This window comes from Sorex fumeus, unplaced genomic scaffold, assembly GCF_029834395.1.
Source record: "Sorex fumeus unplaced genomic scaffold, SorFum_2.1 ptg000021l, whole genome shotgun sequence".
Classification (NCBI taxonomy): Eukaryota; Metazoa; Chordata; class Mammalia; order Eulipotyphla; family Soricidae; genus Sorex; species Sorex fumeus.
In genome coordinates this window covers 188997-209841 of record NW_026606078.1, presented here as the reverse complement: position 1 = coordinate 209841, position 20845 = coordinate 188997, and the positions used below count along the sequence as shown (strand labels likewise).

The 20845-nt window shown below is 41.5% G+C and overlaps 1 protein-coding gene across 2 annotated transcripts in view; it reads left to right on the top strand.

Annotated features, from left to right (window-relative positions):
- The window catches only part of CUNH1orf198 (chromosome unknown C1orf198 homolog), a 42316-nt gene extending 24416 nt beyond the window's left edge, over window positions 1-17900 (top strand). For both annotated transcript variants that reach the window (XM_056113581.1, XM_056113582.1), the window contains exons 3-4: window positions 7218-7769; window positions 14909-17900. In XM_056113581.1, the coding sequence (XP_055969556.1) occupies window positions 7218-7769; window positions 14909-14965 (609 nt within the window). In that variant the 3' untranslated portion in view covers window positions 14966-17900. The remainder of the gene's footprint in view (window positions 1-7217; window positions 7770-14908) is intronic.
- The last annotated feature ends 2945 nt before the right edge of the window (window positions 17901-20845 follow it).

Here is a 20845-nt window from a genome sequence, read left to right as displayed (position 1 = left end):
AGTTCTCATGACAAAAGCAGCGTTTTCATCCTTGCTGTAAGAGACATGCCTGTGGTTGTCGGTAAAAGTCCTGGGAGTGTGCTGTTTGTCAAAACTGAAAACCATGAATCAACTATTGTTGGATAACATTGGGTTGTCCTTGCTCCTCCCGCAGGGAGTTTGAGTTTCTCCCACAACAATGCCCCTGAGGCACACCCAGTACCATCAGACACTAATAATCCTATATTGCTTTTCTCTTTCCTTTATGTCCTTTACATGGTTTATTTAGCAATGTCCTTTTTGTATAGACACAGGAAAATAGTTGATGCTGTGCTTTTGTAACATGGGACTTTAATTAATTCCAAATAATATTTCTGGGCATCCATCGCATTTAACTAACTTAAACTTCACCTAGTTGCCTTTACTTCCTAACACCCCTAAAAGGAGGGTACCTCTATTGCAAAGGACAAGGTTGAACCTAGGGCAAGCTGTAAGCTACCCTGGCATCGGAAAGGGACAAGCTAAGTGCCATGAGAAGTATGTGCCATGAGAAGTTAAGAGCATGGTCATGGACAAACTCTGTCATGACCCAAAGGGAAGTAACTGAATAAAGACCCAGCAGGGGTTAGGAAAGACTACCCTGGCCGGAGGACTATAGTCTGGGATATATAGCAAGATGAGATGTCCCCAGGAAGAGCCAACCTTTAAGCTTAATAATTCTCTTACTGTGTTCATACAAAATGACTAGAAATATTAGTGAGAAGTAAATTTACTATGATTGATTAAATGGAGTACTAGCTGAGGAAAGAAAAAAACAGTACACCCTAGATGGAATCCTGCCCTTGACTAGATCTCCTAGTAATCTGGAGTGCTGAACCCTCAGATGAGATTTTGTCCTTGAATTAATCTCCTAGAACTCCCCCTAAAGGAGTGGTTTTGCCTCTGTTTGCTATTCTAACAATATTCATCCTTACCTGTGTGTACCCCCACCCTTCATGATTTCTATATAACTGTGCTGTAAGGAATGAAAAAGAAGAAGGCTAGGGGAAAGGGAAAGGAAAGGACTATGACTACAACTATGATGACTACGACTTCTGCAACTAATCCTACGATGATGATGACGATGATGATGGGGAAAGGAAGATAAATTATTATGCTGGAAGGGAAGAGGTCAAACTATGCTGGAAAGAAAGGAGGAGAAATTACTATGTTGTAAGGGGAGAGATCGAACCATGTTGGAGAGGAGAAATAAACTGACTACCAACCAGCCTGGGGCCCAGATTCCCCTGTTTCTCCATTCCCACAGTCCTTTGTCAGTCCGTTGCTGTGGGCCAGCTAGGGGAATGGTTTTAGCCACCGAACACTCCAGTTCCATGCCTCCACACTTCTTTGAAACTCACAAACTACTTAGTGAAAGAATACACATTAAAGTAATAACTAAATGATTTTAAATCATAATCAGGGACAATGTGGAACCATTGACTGAAAGTGCTATTCTCTTAGGTGGCATTAGAAAATAGGCCCTTGATTAGAGCATTTGTATTCTGAACATCCTAAAGGTTGGGGAAGACCTTTATACATAAAAGTGATCATAAAGGTAAAGGCCCTCCCGTTGATCATCGATTTGCTCGAGCGGGCCCAGTAACGTCTCCATTGGAGACTTTGTTGTTACTGTGTCTGGCATATCGAATACTCTCGGTAGCTTGCCGGGCTCTCCGAGAGGGGCGGAGGAATCGAACTCGGGTCGGCCATGTTGGCCACGTGTAAGGCGAACGCCTTACCCGCTGTGCTATCGCTCCAGCCCAAAAGTGATCATAATAACCCTAATTATACTGGTGAGATGAGAAACAGCAGGTTGTTAGCTAATAAGAAAATTGCTAAGTAAATGAAGTATTTTGCACCAATCAAAAATTAGTTACAGGTATCTCACACCACAGAGACTGGCCCACATCCAAAACACCAAAAGCAATTGATGTTGGCGCAGATGTGGGGAGAAAGGGACTCTGCTTCACTGCTGGTGGGAATGCAGACTGGTTCAGCCCTTTTGGAAAACAGTATGGACGATTCTCAAAAAATTAGAAATTGAGCTCCCATTTGACCCAGCAATACCAATCCTGGGAATATATCCCAGAGAGGCAAAAAAGTATAGTTGAAATGACATCTGCGCTTGTATGTTCATTGCTGCACTATTTACAATAGCCAAAATCTGGAAAAACCCGAGTGCCCAAGAACAGATGACTAGTTAAAGAAACCTTGGCACATCTACACAATAGAATACTAAGCAGCTGTTAGAAATGATGAAGTCATGAAATTTGCAAACAAGTGGTTTACATGGAAAGTATCATGCTAAGTGAAATGAGTCAGAAAGAGAGGGACAGACATAGACTGCACTCATCTGGGGAATATAAAGTAACAGAATGGGAGAGGAACACCCAAGAATAGTTGAGATAAGTATTAGGAGGTCTGCTCCACGGCTTGGAAGCCAGCCGCACATGCTGGGGGAAAAGACAGCTCAGATAGAGCAGGGAACACCAAGTAAAGGGTGTTTGGAGGACTTGCTCGGGATGCGAGATGCGTGCTGAAAGTAGACTATAGACCAAACATGATGACCACTCAGTACCACTTTTGCAAACCACAACACCCTAAAGGAAAGAGAGCAAAAGGGAATGCCCTGCCACAGAGGTGGGGCGGGATGGGGAGGGAGATGTGGGGTGGGAGGGCTACTGGGATCATTGGTGGTAGAGAATGGGCACTGGTGGAGGGATGGGTACTCGATCATTGTATAACTGAAACCCAAGCACGAAAGGTTGTAAGTCTACAACTGTACCTCATGGTGTTTCACTAATAAAAAAAAAAATTAGTTACAGGGGCTGTAGCTATAGTATAGCCGGTAGGGCATTTGCCTTGCACGCAGCCGACCTGGGTTTGATTCCCAGCATCCCAAATGGTCCCTCAGGCACCACCAGGAGTAATTCCTGAGTGCAGAGCCAGGAGTAACCCCAGAGCATTGCTGGGTGTGACCCAAAAAAACAAAATAAATAACTAAGTAGTTACAAAAAATAGGTAGCACACCATGAATGATCCATGTGACTAGGTAAAAAGCAATGTCAAAATTAGGCAAACTAGAATAGCCATCTCTTAAAATACATATAAGATGAATATTGCACAAAAATACAAAAAGTACTCCACAAAGCATACAGATTCAGTGCAGTCCCTATAAGGATATCCATGCCATTTTTCAGAAAAATATAACAAACATTCCAGGAGTTCATATGGAACAGTAAACCCCCACCCAAATAGCTTGAAATCTCCTCAGAAAAAAGATGGGAGGCATCACATTCCCCAACTTCAAACTGTAATGCAAAGCAATAGTAATTTAAAAAGCATGGTATTGGAATAAAGACAGACACTCAGATCAGAAATACAGTTGAATATCCTGACACGGACTTTCAAATATATGACCATTTAATCTTTGATAAAGGAGTAAGTCAAATGCTCTACCACTGAGCTATACCCCAAGGGCGTTCGCCTTACAAGCGGCCAACATGGCCGACCCGAGTTCGATTCCTCCGCCCCTCTCGGAGAGCCTGGCAAGCTACCGAGAGTATTCGATATGCCAGACACAGTAACAACAAAGTCTCCAATGGAGACGTTACTGGGCCCACTCGAGCAAATCGACGATCAACGGGAGGGCCTAAAGGAGTAAGAAATATGAAATGGAGCAAGGAAAGCCTAGGAAGTCTGGGCAGCTGCATTAAAAAAAAAAAGATTAAAAAGTCCTCTTTCTAACATCATGCACAAAAGTCAGATCAAAATGGAATTAAAGGCCTCAATGAGACCTGAATTCATAAGGTACATAGAGAAAAACAGGCAGAACTCTCCATGACATTGAAGTGAAGGGCATCTTCAAAAATGAAACACCCACAGATCAAGCACCTAAAAACAAAGATAAACAAATGGAACTACATTAAACTAAGAAGCTTCTGTACCTCAAAGGAAATGGTGACCAAGATACAAAGAGAAGGGTTGGTGGCAGTAGGAAAACGGGACAACCCAATCATGAGCAACTTTGTAACTGTATCTCACAGTGTTTCAGGAAAAAAAAAGTATTACAGTAATCATTATGAAATAAGGAGAAATATCTAATCCTTCTCTCCATTGTCTTTTATTTGTTTTTTTATTTTGGGGCCAAATCCAGAGGAGCTTAGGGCTTCCTTCTGACTTTGGGCTCAGGGATCATTGCTGGCAGTATATAGGGAACAATATTTAGTACTGGGAATAAAACCAAGGTTGGGTGTAGCAGGCTTCTTATCCATTACTATCTCTCTGCTACCTCTGTTATTTCTAATCTTGAGATTTTCTGTACTGAAATAATAATACCCCTGGGGGGGTTGTTGTTGTTGTTTTTGTTTTTCACTTTTTACCTTTGTGATCACATCTGGTGGTGCTTGGGGGTTGAAACCAGCCACCAGAGTGCATAGTATGCTGTTAGAACTTTGAATGTTCTCTCTGATGCCCTCCAGTTTACATTAATTAAATGGAAGGGAAAGGCCAAGAGATAGTGGTACCAAAAAAAATTTATTTTATGGGTGATTGAGATGGTAATTTCCTTGTCTGTAGAGCATGGGAATAGGTTTCCATTTAATTATTAGTTGGTCAGAACATTTCACCAGTATCATTTTTTAGCAGCCACAATGGTTAGAAGCTTCAGATCAAAGTAAACACATTTGGGGAGCTCAGGTGCAGGGATGTGGATTGGGCGTGGGCCGGGGGCCATGCCCTGTCCTGCCCTCTGGAGGGTGTCCTAGCTGACTGGGACACCAGGAACAAGGTGAGAGTAGCCAGGATGAGTAAAAGGAAACCTCTGCATATAGTACTGATTTGGTCAGTGTGGGCTACTGGAAGAAGTACTACAAGTGGAAGACTTAAATCTACATATTTCTTTCTCACAGTCCCGGACCAGGGTTTCTGCAGAGTGAATTTCTCTCCTGTCTGTTAAATGAATCAGGGAGCCTTCACCTTCACTAGTGACCTCATGGAATGCCAAAAAAAATCTCGGAAAGGCCCCACCTCAGAAGTTAAGGCTGCAGCTTATACATGTGAAAGTAGGGATACACATGAACATTGTTGAGTTCACTGCAGCTCTGAAGGCAGCATATGAAGAAAGTGGAGGAGGGGTCAGGTTTCTGCAGTACCACCTAAGCCTACTTTTGACTTTCTTAGTTTATTCCAGGAAAATAAGCTCTAGCTCTGTAAGTTTTCTTTTCAGGTCCACCTGTCTAGGTCAGGAGGAAAGAAACCTAAAAGGTTTCTTCTAGGGTTTGGACCCTCATTACTGAGCTGTTAGGTATTTATGTTACGTTAAACAACACACACATGTGTTTTTCTCCCAAAATTCTCTTTACTTTTTTTTGAAGGGGACTTCTCATGGGCTTTGTGCAGTAATGTTTGGGAACCATATCATACTGAGGATTGAATGGGGGTTCACTGCATGTAAGGCATATGCTTTAAAAACCCTATGCCATCTCTCTGACCCCTTTTTTTTATCTTTCTGTTACATGATAAATTTCTCACCTTTGATAAGGTTAATTGTGGAATTTCTGTCTCTATACATTTGATGTTTTTATTTTCTTTCTATCCCTTTGTTGTCACAGCAAGACAAGGGCTTGCATACTTGGTCATAGTTCTCACACTTTTTTTTTGACCATATGAATATTTATTATGACATTATTTACCATTGTTAAAACACTTAAACAACAAAAGTGCTTTTGATATGTTATTGGACAAATAAGTGGGACATTTACACAATTGAATACAATCCAACAGAAAAAAAGGTACAGAAAATTTCATTATTCTCAGCAAAATGGAAAGAACTCTTTTCTTTTTTTTTTTTTTTTACAAATTTGTTCATTGACTCACTGTGAGAACAGTTACAAAGCTTTCAGGTTTAAGTCTCAGTCATACAATGATGAAACACCAGTCCCTTCACCAGTAAACATATTCCACCACCAAAAGCCCCAGTATACCCCCCCATCCCACACCCTGCCCCTACCTGTGTGGCAAATGATTTCCACTTTACTCTCTCTCTAGTTTGATTACATTCAATCTCTAGTTTGATTACATTCAATATTTTGACACCAGACCCACTGTTATTATTTGGGATTTTCCCCCAACACTCAGCTCTGCCGAAAAGGCAACATTAGACAGTTAGTTTTCTATTGCTGATTATGAATAGTATATGATGCTGCAGCTGCACGATTTTGGAATTCTGAAATTTTAATAATTAAGCACTGTAGCACTGTCCTCCCATTGTTCATCAATTTGCTCGAGCAGGCCCAGTAACGTCTCCATTGTGAGACTTGTCTGGAGGGATTTCTGCCAAAAGCTGCTGGGTTCCAAGATTTGTTTGTGTGACTCTGGGATCATGGCCTTTAAACAGCTTAATCAGTAGCTGGAGGAACCATTCGTGGGTGGTGACTCGGGGTCTTGTTGGGGCGGGGGAGGACAAGGGATGGCTTCACCCCCATCCTGTGAGGCCCTGCGTGTCTCATCACTGCTGGCCCATACCTGACTGTCCAGTGCCCTCTGGAAGATGGTGGCCACCGAGCCACCATAGGGAATAGGTGGAGGGATGGCACCTTTTCCCACCTGGGGTGGCCGTGCACTGGTAACCTAATGTGAAGTCCAGACACATTTCTACCAAAAGCCACTGGGTTCCAAGATTCGTTTGTGTGACTCTGGGATCATGGCCGTTAAGCAGCTTAATCAGTAGCTGTAGGAGCCGTTCATGGGTGGCCCATAATACTCACACTTTAGTTGTGGGGAAAACAGAGGCTGCACTTTATTCTGGTGCCAGATATTATAAACAGCAGTGCCATTGGAAATTGAACCCAGAATGAGAAAAAGATTAACCTGTGGCCTCATACCTGCAAGGCAGATACTCTACCAAGCTATTTTGCTGGACCCTGTAGGTGCTTTCTGACCAAGCTAAAGCTAATCAAAACATCACTCAGACATCTTCAAACTGTTGGTAGTATGGAGTGTGACAGGGCTTTGTAATCACTTTTGCTGTATTTCAGGTATACGTTGGCAGTTCTGAAAATCACCATATAGGGGTTCCAGCAAATGGACTACAGCCAGTGTGACTGGTGCCAGGGAGGGGATAAGTAACCTGGCATCACTGCTTTGGTTAATTAACGTGACTTTTTTTTTTCCCATTTCTTGTGTCCTGGATGTAGAGTCAAATGGAATTCAGTGTTTCCTCCTTAACAATCCAAGAACCAAGCAGTGGCTTTGCCACCAGTGAGCTGAAGCAACCATCCAAAACAACTCAGGTCTCACAGGCTCTTCGACCCTCCCAGGGCAGTAAGTCCTCCATCATGGATGCTTTGGGTCCTGCCCGGAAGGAAGAGGAAGCATCCTTCTGGAAGATCAATGCAGAGCTGTCTCGGGGAGAGGGGCCTGAGTCTGAATTCCAGTCTCTAACGCCCAGTCAGATTAAGTCCATAGAGAAAGGTGAAAAGGTCTTGCCTACCTGTTACCGGCATGACCCTGCCCTAAAGGACAGGGAGGCCAAGGTGGAAAAGCCAGGAAACCCCCGCCAGGAACAGGGTACCCTTTCCAGCGTCATTATGGAGCAGGAGCGACCCCAGCCCATGCAGACCTGTATCAGCACAGAGAATGATGCTCCCCCGTCACTGTCTGGGTCCAAGCTGCCCTCTCCTGAGGCCAAGCAAGAGGATGTGGAGGATGTGGAAGATGCTCTTTTCTCAGAATCTGTACCTGAACAGGTGGGTAGTCTGCTTTAGACCAGATGGCCCCCTCTTCTGGGAAAGCTGTGGGTAAATCTCACATAGGAGATATAGATGGGAGATATAGACAGTGACACCACATCATCTGCTCCCTGTCCATGCCTCAGAAGATTTTAGAAGTCAAGAGAGCTGAATTTTTCATTCAACTCAGATATGACAAATATGCAGAGTCGTGTTTTGTGAGCCTGTCTCAGTTCTTTACCTTGCTTCGTGATTGTGTCCTGATGCCCACTGCTGTTCCCATACGTGTGTGAAGACAGGTAAGTCAAGGATCTTAGGAGAAGGTGGTCAGTGTGGAAGGGGTTTGGATGCCTACTTGATTCAAGGGGCCTGTGAAGTTCAGCTGCTATGTAAATGGTGAAGGGATCAGCAGATGTTTCGAAGCAAGTGTGAAGGAAGCCTCTGCCAGGAGCCTCTCTACTTATTCTTAGAAACCATGGGGACTTCAGAAGTGATGGGCAGCTTCTCGTTTTCAAGTGCAGGGTAGGGTTAGATGTTAGTTTTATGAAGAAAGGAGTTCTTGACATGGAAGAGAATTAGATTTGAGCTAGTCACTGGATGAGGGGCTATGTATCAAGAAGCAAGAGAGATTCTTCAAGTGACAAAATGGTGAGAATGACTTCTGAATGTTTCCTACTTTTTTAGGGTCACCAGTTCTAGTCTGCATTCCTTAAGAAATTTATACACAGAGCCAGGGATGTGACTCAGTGTTAGGATGCATTCCTTGCATATATGAGGCCTGTGTTCAGCACTGGAAAAACAAGACAGCAAAGGAGAAGGACATTTGCTTATGAATTTAGAATGTAATAAGTGTTGGAGGAATGTACACAACAATAACAAAAAATCATTAATTATATTTCAGAAGGAGGCAGTAGTTTGAGATTTTATGACCAATAAAACAAACTGTAAGATAGACATGTCCGAGATCATTTTCTGAGGGGAAATCTTAGACTGCTTGTGTACGTGGATGAGACCATGAGCAGGGTTCTAAGTCCCATGCATCCTGAAGATGGACAGCACTACTTAGAAACTTTCCTCTTAGAAGTTTCTGAAGGGGTCACAGTGATTGTTGAGCCCCAGTGAAGGAGCAGTCTGCTCACAGTGAGAAATCCGGGGAGGAATTGATATGTCTCTTCTCACTTCCAGCATGATGCTGGCCCTGAGATGAAGCCATATATTTGTAGAGAAATTTTGCTTTTAGACGTGCATGTTAGTGTTCATACAGCCCCCAACTTCTATTTTCAGAGGAGCCTGGTATTTTCTGTGTTTCCTATAAGAGTCGGCTGGTCTTCTTAACTCTGGTATTGTTTTGGGGTTTTGTTTTTAATATATATTAGCTTTCAAAAGTGTGGTTACAGATAGGTCCCAGTCACGGTCCTCCCATTGTTCATCGATTTGCTCGAGCAGGGCCCAGTAATGTCTCCATTGGAGATTTGTTGTTACTGTGTTAGGCATATCGAATACGTCACGGGTAGCTTGCCAGGCTCTGCCATGCGGGCGAGATACTCTCGGTAGCTTGCCGGGCTCTCCAAGAGGGGCAGAGGAATCAAACTCAGATCGGCCATATTGGCTGTGTGCAAGGCAAACGCCCTACCACTGTGCTATCGCTATATAACACAAAAATATACTTATGTTAACTATCCAGTTTTATGGCATTGCATTCATATTGTTATGCAGTCATTACCACCATCCATCCATTGAAATTGGTCTTGAAGAATTTAAGCTTTTTCTAATAAATTCTAACTCTCCACTCCCCTGCCTTAAGCCCTGTTAGCCACCATTCTACTTTCTAATTTGATTGCTGTAGGTGTTGTACATAAAGGAATTATACAGTGTTTTTCCTTTTGTGTCTGGCTTATTTTACTTACCGTATGTCCCAGAGTTCATCAATATTGTAATACGTGTCAGAATTTTCTTCCTTTTAAAGATTGCATATATAAATAGGTCATTTCTGTTTTTACATTCATCCATTAATGAACACAATTTGGGTTGTTTTCACCTCTTGGCTATTATGAATAAAGCTATTACAGACAGTTATTTACCTGTAATCATTGTAGCTCTTAGCACAATAGCCAGGATATGGAAACATTACAAATGTTCTAAAACAAATGAATGGATTGGAAAAAAATTGTGGCATATATGCAGAGTGGACTACTATGCAGCTATGAGAATAGATAAAATCTTGCTCCTTACTCCTTCTTGGATGGCATCCATGTTAAGCAAAAGTAAGTGAGAGAGGCCAAATATGAGATGATCTTGCTCATCTGTGGAAGTTAGAAACAAAACAAGTGAATAAATGTTATCAAACAATGGAAACTCTTAACCTGGATTACATAACTAAGATAACCCAGTTTTGGGGAGTCTTGTTGATAGTGAAGATTCAGTAACTTTTCACATCATAACTATAACAGTTAACGCTATTGTAACCTATTGTTACCTAAACTGTAATTAAAATAGAAAATTGAAAACAATCACAGGCTTACAGATATTTGTTGAAGTCTCAGATTTTAGTTCTTTGAGTTGTATACCCAAAAGAAGAATTTCTGGATCATAGGGTTATTCTGTGTTTAACTTTTTGAAGAATAGCCATATTATCTAGCAATTATTGTCTATCCCATTTTACATTTCCACCAGCACTGTACAAGGGTTCCAGTTTTCTTTTTTCATTTTTTATAATTTTATTTATTGAATCATCATGAGAGCAGTTACAAAACTTTTGGGTTTAAGTCTCAGTCATACAATGAAACACCCGTACCTTCCCCAGTGCCCATTCTCCACACCAAAAAGCCCAGTATGCCTCCATCCCACACCCTCCCCCTACCTGTGGGGGCAGACGATTTCCACATTACTCTCTCTACTTTGATCACATTCAATATTTTGACACCAGACTCACCATTATTATTTGGTATTTTACCCCAACACTCAGATCTGCTGAAAAGGCTACAGTAGACAATTTGTTTTCTATTGCTGGTTATGCATAACATATGCTGTTGTGTGGCTGCAGAAGTGGCTGCATGATTTTGAAATTCCAAAATTTTCACACTTAAATCTGGAGGGATTTCGGCCAAAATCTGCTGGGTTCCGAGATTTGTTCCTGAGTCTCTGGGATCATGGCCGTTAAGCAGCTTGATCAGGAGCCAGAAAGGCCATTCATGGGCAGCGACTTGGGGGTCTTGTTGGGACGGGGAGGAAAGGGCTGGCTCCACCCCCATCCCGTGAGGCCCAGAAGGGTTTTAGTTTTTGTAAACCCTCACCATTGCTCATTATTTTTTCTTGTAATGAAAATTCTCATTGCTCATCCATTCTAATGGATATGAGATGGCATCTAATTGTGGTTTTTATTTGCATGCCTCTGATGATTAGTGATAATATCTTTTTATCAGTAAGTTTATAATCTCTGGTATATTTTTGGAGTGTTGTTTATTCAAAGTCCTTGCCCTGTTTTTTAAATTTTTTTAATGGTTATTTCTTTTTCTAATTTTTTTTATTGAATCACCATGAGCTATAGTTACAAAACTTTCATGTTTGAGTTTCAATCATACAATGATCGAACACTCATCCCTCCACCAGTGTACATTTTCCACCACCAATGTCCCCAGTATACCTACCCCCTCCCCCTGCCTGTATGGCAAATAATTTCCCTCTTTCTCTCTATTTATGGGTATTATGGTTTGCAATACAGATGGTTAGAGGCCATCATGTTTTTTCCTTTATCTTCTTTTAGCACACATCTCCCATCCCAAGCTATCCCTCCAGCCATCATTGACTTAGGTGATTCCTTCTCTATCACAGCTGCCTTCTCCCCCAGCCAATAAGGCAGGCTTCCAACCATGAAGCAGTCTTCCTGGCCTTTGTCTCTACTGTCCTTGGGTGTTAGTCTCATATGATGTTATATTACACAAATGAGTGCAGTTATTCTATGTCTGTCCCTCTCTTTCTGACTCATTTCACTTAGTTTGATACACTCCTGACCATCCACTTATAAACAAACTTCATGACTTAATCTTTCCCAACAGCTGCATAATATTCCATTGTATAGGTGTACCAAAGTTTCTTTAACCAGTTTTCTGTTCTCAGGCACATGGGTTTTTTTTTTCAGATTTTGGCTATTGTGAACAATGCAGCAATGAACATACAAGTGCAGATGTCATTTTGACTGTACTTTTTTACCTTTCTGGGATATATTTCCAGAAGTGGTATTGCTGGGTCAAATGGGAGCTCAATTTCTAATTTTTTGAGAATCATCCATACTGTTTTCGAAAAGGGCTGAATCAGTCTGCATTCCCACCAGTAGTGAAGGAGAGTCCCTTTCTCCCCACATCTGCACCAACACCTATTGCTTTTGTTCTTTCTGATGTGTTGGCATGTCTTTGTGGTGTGAGATGATATCTCATTGTTGTTTTGATCTGCATCTCCCTAATGGTAAAGAGCATTTTTTCATGTGCCTTTTGACCATTCGGATTACTTCTTTGAGAAAGTTTCTGTTCATTTCATCGCCCCATTTTCTGATGAGATTGGATGTTTTCTTCCTGTTCAACCAGTGCCTTGTATATTGATATTAACGCCTTATCAGAAGGGTCATTGTCACTGTCCTCCTCTTGTTCTTTGATTTGCTCAAGTGGGCCCAGTAACATTGTGAGACTTGTTACTGTGGCATTGGGTGAATATCCTTTCCCATTCCGTAGGCTATCTTTGTATCCTAGTCACTGTTTCTTTTGAGGTGCAGAAGCTTCTTAGGTTAAGATAGTCCCGTTTGTTTATCTCTGCTTCCACTTGCTTGGTCAGTGTCCTTGCCCTATTTTAATTAGTTGTGGGTTTTTTGTTGTTGTTGTTGTTGTTGTGATGCTAGTCATCCTCTGGTGAAATGGTGGTCCTCTCACAGTGATGCCTCTCTCAATAGTGTTCTCCCAACTTTCTCCCAGTAGGGGGAAAGTGACAGAGTACCCACTCCCCCACCAGCTCCTCCTCACCTTACTGACTCTCCTCTTCTGGTTTACCTTCTCTGGTACCTCCTTTCAACCCCTACTCTCTCCTGCCTCCTTGTCTTTTTGTTTGCTTTATATCCCTAATCTTCCTACCAGTGCTCTTTATATTTCCTTTCTCTCTTTGGTAGAAATCAGATGACATTGGTAGAAATCGAATGACATTGCTCTTTCTTTGGAGTATGCACTCAGGAACTCTTGGTGTTTGCTTCCTCATCAACATTCGAGGCTTCTGACTCACGGCCAGTACTTGGGGTCCTGCAGGAGCTCCACAGTCCCCACCCTGAGCCAGGGGGATGGGGACAGCGGTGGTTTTTTTTAATCTTGATGTAGCTTCTGGGCCCAGAGTGGGTGACAGGCCACAAGTTTCTGGAGCTGCCCAACTGCCTAAGCTGGTTGTTTGTGGCAGAAACTTGGAGCCCCACCACAGGTCTAGGCACCAGGCTGACCATGAAAAAGTGCCTCTTAAAGAATTGACGCATAATTCATTCCTGCAAAATTATGGAGCTTTTCTGTGCCATCGTGCCTCACAATTCAGAGTTCCAAGAGCTGTCACTGGCAACTGTGTGCACACCACCACCATCTTGGCTCCTCTTGAGATTACTTGACTTTCTTTTTTTTCTTTTTTGCTTCTTGGGTAACACCCGGCGATGCACGGGGGTTATTCCTGGCGCTGTATTCCAGAATTACCCCTGGTGGTGCTCAGGGGACCATGTGGAATGCTGGAAATCGAACCTGGGTCGGCCGCAGGCAAGGCAAATGCCTTACCCGCTGTGCTGTTGCTCCAGCCTCAAGATGACTTGACTTTCACTGGCCACAACTTTGCTTCATGACCATACCTTTGCTACCTCCATCAGTCTTGCAGTTGATCACCTTGTCATACGGAAAGGAGTTGTGGTCTTGAGATTATTTATTGGGGCTGGTGCTATAGGTCTTCTGGCTTCCTCTTGATGATGAAGCTGGATCAGGTTCTGCACAGTTGTCCCCTGTGTCAGACAATCCATTGCAGAAACAGGGACAGCTCCCTGCCACAGCAGCCTGAGATGACTTGTCTTTCCCTAACTGGTGCTTCCTCTGCAGTGAGTTTTCTTGGGAGGACTATTTACAATTAAGACATACATATTCTTTATGTGAGTCTTAATTTAAATTTTTTTATGAGTCTTAATTGAAAAGTGAATCAAAAAGTGAATCTACAGGTGTAGAGGGGGAGTGGAAAGTAGAAGAGAGCATATGAAATCCTTGTTTCATTTTTGTTTGTTTTGAAGATCATTCCTGGTGTGGCTCAGGGAACCATATAGGGTGCCTGAGATTGAAATGTGATCAGCCGTGTGCAAGGCTGTACTATTGCTTCAGCCCCATATGACATCCTTTGAAACAACAAATTTCTGAGTGCACGGCACAGACATGACTACTGCCATATTTGAGAAACTAATCAGAAATCAGAAAAAGACAAACTTGCCTAAACCAACTTTTTCCATGTTTCATGCATTTATGCTCTTTGCATAAATCCCATATTCAGTAAAACAGCCTGAAATGGGATTCAAGAGAAGTTGTTTAGTTTATTACCTGCTGTTGCCTCCTTGTAAAGCATTTTTTTTGGTCACTAGCAGAGGATCTAAATTTTCTGTCTCGGATTACCTCAGTCCAAATGAACGTCTTTGTTAAACTGGAGGAAAAGTGCATCTTAAATAGCAAGATGAGCTCTTGCAAAATTGGTCTGAACACAGTTTTGTATTGTATCTTATGTTTTGTATCTGTGCTTTACTTTGGAAATATTCTCATTGTAACTTGTTCCTTTTTTTTTCATAATGACTAAATTAAAACATGCCTATCATTCAGAAGTAGAAAAGACAACATTTTTCTCTCTTTCTCTGTAAGTAGGTCTATAAACTGCTCACAGACATACCTGGGATGGTGAGGATGAAGTGTAGAATCCTGGGAGGATGTACTTTGCATGAAGCTTACTTGAGTTTTTTTGTGTGTATGTTCAAGCACTGAGGCAAATTGAGGTCAGGGAGCATCTGAGACAGAGCAGACACTTTCATTTGGGTCATTTTAAGCGAGAGGCTATTTTTGAATTGTGCATAACTGAAAAAAGATTCATACCTTAATTTGGTCATTTTGTCCCTTCTACAGGTCAGCTCAAGTAATATCATCTTGAAGACGGGATTTGATTTTCTGGACAACTGGTAAAATATGTTAGGAGAAGAGCAAAACAAATGAAGAATGCTCAAGAGACCCAGAATGTTCTCCAAAGTGGTGTTGTGAAGGAAGATCAGAATGGTGATATTTTCCCTCTGTACTTCTCTGGTTTCTGAATACGCTTTTCTTACTTCTTTGGAATGCCAGATATATGCTATTTTCAATGATTTGATAACAGAAGTTTTACATTTGGAATTTTTAAAGAAAGTCAGGAATTCAATAACTCATATATAAAACTTCTGCTCTTAGCTCTACCCAATTCTCCTCTCACTGGCGATTTTTCTTGTTCATGTCACAAAAATTGTAAAAGTGATTTCCATCTGCCCTTTTACCCTCCTTTTTACAAAAGTATATGGGATTACCTTTGATGGTTGATTGTTGATATCTTCAGCAATTAAGATAGTGGCATGTTGACTGTGACTTGGAGGATTTTGCCCCACCTGACCATGTGTTCACACCAAATTCTCAGTTGCCAAGGAGTTCCATTGTTGAAGCCAATTTCTTAACTAGTGTGCCACCCTCATGTCATTTCCAGGAAACAGACTGTTGGCACATGGCAGAGATCGTATTTAAGCTGCCCTGATACTTATTCAAACTATTCATCATTTAAAAAGAGTTGCACGTTAACATTTTTATATTAACTTTTTAAAAATTTTGTATCTAGATTTAGCAGTTGTAGATTTAGTAATTTCCCACTTTTCTTGGGTTTTTTACTGGTTTTCTTTTGGAAGTTCATCTCTATGTGGCTCTGTGGTCTCTGCCGCTCTGATGGTGGGGCATCCACAGTAGTCAGGGTTGATGGCATGAGTTACTGGATGATTCCACTCTTCAGCTTACTTGTGTTAGAACTTTCCAGCCTGAGACAGACAGGGCCAGTGGACATCCCTCATTCCAAGGACTAGTCAAGCTACATCACCATGGACCCTTCTCCACCGTGACTATAGACAGACCAGAAAAGTCAAGTTTCTGCATCACCTCAGCATTACCCCCCAAAATCTTTGTGGTCCTAGCAGTGGCATCTTCTGGAGTTGCACTTGTCTTCCTTCTGTGGGCTTTGTTGCTCAAGGTTTGACAGGGAGGACTATGTGCCTTACCCTGAAAGCCTGTGCCCTGAGTCATGCCAGGCTACAGCACATATACAAGTGTGTTCCACACATAGCTTCTCACTGTGTTCTCCTCACCTAAAGCCTTAATCCCTGTGAAGCCTGCCAGCAAGCACCTGGTTTCCATATAATAAATAAAGCGTCTCCTTTAAAATGCCTTCAGTTTCATAGGACCATCAGAAATTATTTCCAGAATTTTATCTGAGTCCAAAGTAAAGCACACAGCAACTTTTTTTTTTTTTTTTTTTTTTGGCCAGAAGATTTTGCCAAAGCTGTGGCTTTGTTGTATTTCAGTTCCTGACAATTGCTTCATGTCTCTAAACCTCATTTGATCCCTGGTGTTCCTGGATTTTTCCTTCCTCTTTTGGTGACTGTATCATGGCAAATACAGGTTCTTTTGTGCTTGTTTAAACGTAGTTGAAATATGAAAGAGAAAAAAGTTTCTAGCATAGTGATGAAGGAAAGAGGATCCCAGCTTAAACAGTGCAGCAGGGTGTCAGTACCCAGTCCCTGGGCTCTGAGCTGTACCACTTTCACTTTTGGGAACAAGGTGCTATGACTCAGTGGAGTGTTCATCCTTCAAAAAATAAATAGAGGATCTGGAGCGATAGTACAGCAGGTAGGGCATTTGCCTTGCACACTGCTGACCCGGGTTCAATCCCCAGCATCCCATATTGTCCCCCGAACACTGCCAGGAGTGATTCCTGAATGCAGAGTCAGGAGTAACCCCTGTGCATCACTGGGTGTGATCCCAAAAAGCCAAAAAAAAAAAAAAACTGGGCTGGAGTGATAGTACAGCGGGTAGGGTGTTTGCCTTGCACGTGGCCGACCCAGGTTTGATTCCCAGCATCCCATATGGTTCCCTGAGCACTGCCAGGAGTAAGTCCTGAGTGAAGAGCCAGGAGTAACCCCTGTGCATTGCCGGGTGTGACCCAAAAAAGTGGAAAAATAAAATAGAGGTGTGAGTTTGTTTCTTTGGGTTGGTATAGTTAGAAGAAGGGTCTATGGGTTAGTTAAGCCCCAGGTGATCTGTGTAATCTTGTGGAAGATGATTCTAACTTAACTCCCATTTTCTCATAAAGTCCAGTGTTCTCTTCAGGCTCTCCCATGAGCTGAGGGGATGAGGGATTATTGAAGCTTCTGCTCCCTGTAGTAAGGGCCCATTCCCAAGCAGTATTTAGTGGCACAATCTCCCAAAATTAAATGTGAAGTAAAATTTGGGAGGTGCTAGAGGGAGTCCTAAACTTTTGTTATTTTGCTCTGTGTTTAGAAATAAAGGGATGTGAAGGAAAGAGGCGAGTCCTGGAAGACAAATGCAAGTCCTCTGAACCCAGCCAGGTTGTGCTGTCGGCTCCTTCCCCATCCTCCTGGGAAGCTATGTAGACTTGTGTCCTGGGAAGGGAAAAGCAAGCACTTATGTTTCCCTCCATCACAACGGAATATATATTTTTAAAAGCACACACTTTTGAGCTAAAGCCTGTTTGTGGTTTTGGACACCACTCCTTCCCCTCTGCATATGGGATTCAGCTTAAGGATTCAGTAGCCTGCTTTGGATGGCTATATTTTGCAAAATCTTCCTCAGGAGGTCAGAAACTAATCTCAGTTCTTTCTACTAGGATCCCCACTTCCCCCTGGGTTTGGGATTGTTGCCTCCTCAATCCCTCCCCAATTGGGAACAGCAAGATCACCCAACTAGTACCCCACCCACGTGGATATTGTAACAGCTTCCCTTTCTTTGATATGCTTTTTAAAATGGAAATATTCTTCTTGTAACTTGGTTGTATTTTATATTAATAGTCTTTAATAAAGTCATTTAAACTATGCTACGTGTATCTGACTTCGGACCTTTAATAGAATAAGGCTCATTGCTGTTGAACCCAATAGAGAAAAAGGGATGCATACAAGTTAGCTTGAAAAACATCTATAAATTCCTTTTAAAATTCCACTTTGCAAAGTCCTGATTCAGTTTTTTTCCATAGGTTTGTGTGAAGCCGTAGCCACAGAGGCTATGAGTAACTGCTTAGAGTAGAATAGAGTGAGAATTATTTCATCTTTAATTTTCCCAAGAATTATGTGGTGAACTTAAACCTAAAGTGTGAGTGAAAACTTCATTTTATATGATTAATACAAAATCCTGATTGTTGAAACTAGACCTGACATTCTCCTCATATGATGGGCTTTGTCTTGGAGAGCTTGTATCTGACCTTCAAGAAGTAGAAAAACAAGGCAACTCTTTACAAAAGAGAAGCTTGTCACATCAAAAAACTGACTCAGAAGAACAGATGTTGTCTCCCTGGAAGTTGATGAAGATGATTTCACTGGGAAGAAATGCCAAAGTAAGCAGGATCAGTGAAACTTAACCATTCATTCTAGTGGTAAGTTAACAATTAGGGACAAATTGTAAATGCCAATTTTCCTTTTCACTAAGCATTTTGAAGCTCATATAATCACAGGAAATAGTGATTCAGTTTGATAGACTTCTCACAACTTAGAATGTGGCCACGCCACCTTGTGCACCAAAGGTTTCTTGGTAAAACTTGCTGATTTACTGGTAGTGATTGAGATGAAGTTTCTGAATCAGAAGACATTGAATTATTACATATATCTGTTATGAACATGTCTTAAAAGATATGGGCCAGTTAGAACACTTATCCTGCATGTGTAAGACCTTGACTTTGAGTCCTAGTACCACAAAAACTAAAACATGTTTTTGTGGTAATGAATGTGAGGTACAAAAATGCCCTCTGCTGCAAGAGGAGTAGTAAGCATGGGGCTTTTCTATCAGTTTACTTAGTCTGATCAGCCATCATCTATACAGCCTTCTGGGTCAATCCAGGCACCTCTGTAAGAACAGGAGGGAGTGATTGAATAGGTTGGAGGAGTGTGACTCTAGGAATTACTGACCCTAATATTCCCAATCCTTGGATAACAGAAAGCAGAGAACACATGAGATGAGATAACTTTTACCATTGTCACACAATAAAAGCATAAGCAGACTGGAGTGATAGCACAGCGGTTAGGGTGTTTTTCCTTGCATGCGGCAAACCCAGATTTGATTCCCAACATCCCATAAAGTCCCCTGAGCACCACCAGGAGTAATTCCCAAGTGCAGAGCCAGGAGTAACCCCTGTGCATCGCCAAGTATGACCCAAAAAGAAAGAAATAAAAGCATAAACAATTATATGAGAATCTTTAAAGATTATTTTAAAATTTCTAACTACAGAAAGTGTGAAAAACGTACACAGCTTTGAAACAATACCAGCATTTTGAAGCATTTGCTTCCTGCCTTTTGTTATGAAATATCCTCATCCAAGTGGAAAGGATGTATCACAGACCGGAAACAAGAACCACATGGAAGCCTGGCAACCACATGAACTCTGGCAATGCCTGTGCTATGTGCTCCATTTTCTTTTTTCCACCCACTTTGTCTTCCTCTACCAATTCATGCCACCATCTAGTCGCGGTACTATGAAACAATTTTTTCTTTGTATTTCTTAAAGTTTTGGAAACTTAAAACTTGTTAAGCACTGGGAATTTGGTGGTATTTAATTACAAACTTAGTTGCGTCTCCCTGGGAGTGTATCTTCTAGTCAAGACAGCTGACTAAACAAACAATTTTTTAGTTAAAAATTGTCAAAATAAGATTTTTGTTTCTAACCATGGTAGACTAATTGAAATTAGACTTACTCTCTGAATTTACAATAGGGGAAATAGAGAAAATATATGAAACTTCAAGCGAAACTTTCTAAACCTTAAACAACAGGCAATGCTGACCAAAGAAAAGGGAAAAAAGTGATTTTATGATTTTTCTGACTTGAGACAGTTTGTCAGCTATGTTGCAAGAAATCTTGCAGAACTGAGGAAAATGAATTTTATTTAAAGAAAAATAGCTGGATTTTGCAGCAGAGGTTCATAAATATACATAGAATTATTCTTGAATATTTTGGAAGCAGTTTCAAGGCTGCAGCACAAGGAGAAAACTCTCTGTCAATCTTGCTGAGGTGAAGAGAATGAACATGGAGATGGCAGGCCAAAGAGGCTAGAACTTTAAAAGGCAACATTTTGTAGAAGAGTAGTTCCAGAAATCTCTTGTCTTTGGCTAAAGATAAATTTGTGCATGTTGAGGGCAAAATACTGGTATGCTGGGGAACATGAACTTCCAAGGAATATAAACAACTCCCAGAGTTCACATACAGGCTGAAATCATTTTAGTTCCCTCCAATCAGAGTATAGAATATATGGAACTTTTATCAGAGATCTTAGAAAGACCATTCATTAAATGGGTCTAAATTATCCTAGATTTTCTCTGAAAAAAAGTTTTAAAGCAAGACTTAATAAGCTAACCAGTAACCAAGAGAGAGTACAGTGGTTAGGGCAGATGCCTTCCATAAGACAACATGGATTTGATTACTGGCACCACATGGTCTCCAGAGCACTGGAAGCTGCATCCCTGGAGGCAAAGAATATCTGAATGTGGCCCTGTAAGCCTTCAGCACCTCTGCTGGGCCTGAGCAACATTGCATTTTTGGGCCCTTGCACTGAACCCACAGCTCGATTGGCCCCCGAACCTTCTGAGCACTGCTTTTATCCTAAAAAGGATAAAATTAATTCACAAGGAAAATGTAGCTTCCTTTCAGGGTATGCCTAGCATTCTTTATAGGAGTATTACAAAATATAGCACAAAATTAAAATTTCACAATGTTCAGAAACCAAAATAATCATTAGATGTATGGAAAGCATGGAAATATACACAGGAGAAAAGTCAAGA